Source organism: Aplysia californica, unplaced genomic scaffold, assembly GCF_000002075.1.
Source record: "Aplysia californica isolate F4 #8 unplaced genomic scaffold, AplCal3.0 scaffold00181, whole genome shotgun sequence".
Taxonomy (NCBI): domain Eukaryota; kingdom Metazoa; phylum Mollusca; class Gastropoda; order Aplysiida; family Aplysiidae; genus Aplysia; species Aplysia californica.
Genome location: NW_004797451.1, coordinates 1,015,663 through 1,018,621, shown reverse-complemented (window position 1 = coordinate 1,018,621; position 2,959 = coordinate 1,015,663). Strand labels below are relative to the sequence as shown.

General features: G+C 39.5%; 1 protein-coding gene across 1 annotated transcript in view; it reads left to right on the top strand.

Moving 5' to 3' along the window:
- Window positions 1-2,959, top strand: part of LOC101853316 (methylcrotonoyl-CoA carboxylase beta chain, mitochondrial) — a gene marked incomplete in the record, with an annotated part of 10,836 nt that overhangs the window by 3,319 nt on the left and 4,558 nt on the right. Inside the window, 3 exon segments of the mRNA XM_013082569.2 lie at window positions 608-858; window positions 1,714-1,912; window positions 2,601-2,692. Of these exon segments, the coding sequence (XP_012938023.1) occupies window positions 608-858; window positions 1,714-1,912; window positions 2,601-2,692 (542 nt within the window).

Sequence of the window (2,959 nt, the reverse complement as noted above, 5' to 3'; positions counted from 1 at the left end):
CACACACACACACACACACACACATACACAGGCACACACACACACACACACACTCCCACTCAAATACACATTTAAAGAAAAAAAAAATGTATGTTCTACACCCCCATCGACACAATTTAGACCATTTCAGAAGAGGGCATTCAACCATACCTGTCAGAGCCAGCCCAGGCAGAGAGGGAAACAATATCCCAGCAGAAGAACTGAGATATTAGATAAATATTACCTGCATGCCAAGTGAAGCTCCTACCCACTACAACACAGACATGGTCATATATGCTTGTATGCATTCATAGTATGAAGTAAACTTATGAGAGAAAGAGGTTACCCTTGCTCGAACCACTTGTAGAAAGATTGACATATTTTCCAGTTATATATTTTGTTAGTCACTGGTATCTGATTCCACACTCCTGTCTGAAGTCCCACCCATATCTGATGTTCGTCCTCTATTCCTCTAATATCCATTATTTCCCCTGTGATTATTTTCTAAAATATATTTCATCTCATTTCTTCTAATTTCATCTCATCTTATCTCATCCCATCTCCTCTCCTCTCTTCTTATGTTGCAAGTTAACAGCCTTGATTATGACTTTCTGTTTCTTTTACAAAGGCCGATTTATTCAACAATGGCGGCGCTACATTTTACAACGAGGCTGTGGCAGGTTCTGAAGGGATTCCTCAAATAGCCATTGTTTGTGGCAGTTGCACAGCTGGCGGGGCGTATATTCCCACAATGGCCGATGAAGCAGTTATTGTGCACAAGATTGGTTCGCTGTATCTGGGCGGACCTCCACTGGTTCAGGCCGCGCTGGGAGAGATTGTCTCATCGGAGGACTTGGGAGGAGCAACAGTTCATTGCGGGTGAGCAATTTGGCTGATGTGTAGAGAGATGTCATATAGTGCTCAACTCTTTCAGTGCGCTTTTTGTGGCGTCAGTGGCCTTGTGGTTAGGCTACTGGACTGGTAATCGTGAGGTTGCGTGTTCTGGAGTTCGAGCCATGGGCCCGATATTGTGTACTTGGGAAAAGCACTCTGCACGAATTTTCCTCACTTCACCCAGGTGAGAATGGGTACCCGGCTATAGAAAGCGAAAGATCTTGTTAGTATGTTAGTGTTTTAGCGCCTTTAAATGGCTGCTTGCACTGTATGCTTCCCAGGAAGTTGAGGTTGTTTCAGAATGCTCTCAGGTCTGCTGGGGTATTAGTATGGATTTTGAAGCGCATAGAGCTTGCTCTTGATCGGGGATTTAGCTATAGTGCTATCTTTTTTTTTTGTCACATTGTATTTCACAACATTTTTTTTTTCTTTCTGGTATCTCAGGCTTGACCATTTTGTTGAAGGTGACACTATCTTATTTTTGTTGTCTTTTTTTTTTTCACATGTTCTTTTTTGGTTGCCTTATTAATGATCTTATTCAAGTCAGACAATCATTGACAATGAGAATGTGAGTAAGTAAGTACAATGACACTATGATGAAATAATAAGAGAATGTTAATAACAATAATTTGATGTATTTTTTTAGCATTTGATTATTTAATGAATTCATTTTTTCTCTAGCTTTTGCCGCCAATTCTAGCTCCCCCTAGAGACAAAAACCCCTTTCCCACTCTCCTTACATAAAGAGAACAGATTTTGAAGCTATCTGAGTGTTACCGACCCTGTCAAATTAATGAAAATAAACCTAAAAACATGACACCTTCTTCATGTCTTCAACAGGACCAGTGGCTGTACGGATTACTTTGCGTCAAGTGAGCCTGAGGCTTTTGAGATTGGCCGTGACATCATCTCCTGTCTCAACGTCAAGTGCAACAATGACCTTGACGTCCCAGATTTTGACGAGCCTTTGTACAACGCTGATGAAATTCCTTGTATCATCCCCACCCCAGATTCTCATCATGAGATGGACGTGCTTCCTGTGAGTTTTTTTTCTTTTTTTATGTTGTTGTAATAATAATAATAATAATAATAATAATAATAATATTAATTGCATTTATATAGCGCATATCCATGCTCTACAGCTTGCTCTGTGTGCTTTTCAACCATTATTACCCCATTATTATTCTGTCAAAAGGAAAAGAAGTATGATCTACATTGTGTTAATGGGGATGTAAAAATAGCTACATTTGAAAAAAAAAAAAAGAAAGTGCGCCAACAATTTGTATGTGCTGACCCTGTCAAAGAAGGTTACAGTTACTGATAAGTATTGCTCTTCTGACTTCAATAACTTTGCTTAACAGGGTAAGTAAAAACGTTGGAATTATAATTTTTCTTTCTACTTGGAGGATATATATCTTTTTTTCCCCGGAAGATTGAAAGTAAAGGTCTGTAGACTCAGGATGTCCGGACTTTAAGGGTGAAAATGATATAGAGCTATCTGTACGATGGAGACACAGACAATGTCTTCATGTCTTTGTTCAAGCCAGTTTGTCCCGATCACAGAGATAATGACTGATGAAAATTTTTTCTCTCCATGGATCCATTCTTTTTTTTCTGTCTCTCCAATATGGTGTACTATGGAAGAGTAAAAAGTGTTTTGACTTTTTGCTGTAGTTGTACGAGAAGTCGTTAAAAGTCACAACTCACTGTTGTTGGTTTTTTTTCAGATAATTGCTCGTCTGGTTGATGGAAGCCGCTTTCATGAGTTTAAAAACATGTTTGGGAAATGTCTACTGACCGGATTCGCTCATATCTGCGGGTAAGGAAAGTTTGTTGTGGGGAGCTGGTTGTGTTAGTTTAATTTAGTTTAGAGTTGATATTTTATCTTCATGTCTGTTTGATCAACCGTTCTCTGTATGTATTTAGTTTAAAAACCGTTCTTGTGTTCACTCACACAATAATTATGTGCACTCTCGCACGCTTACACAGTTACACAAACACCCTCACACGTTCACACTAACACACACACACACACACACACACACACACACGCACACGCACACACACACACACACGCACACACACA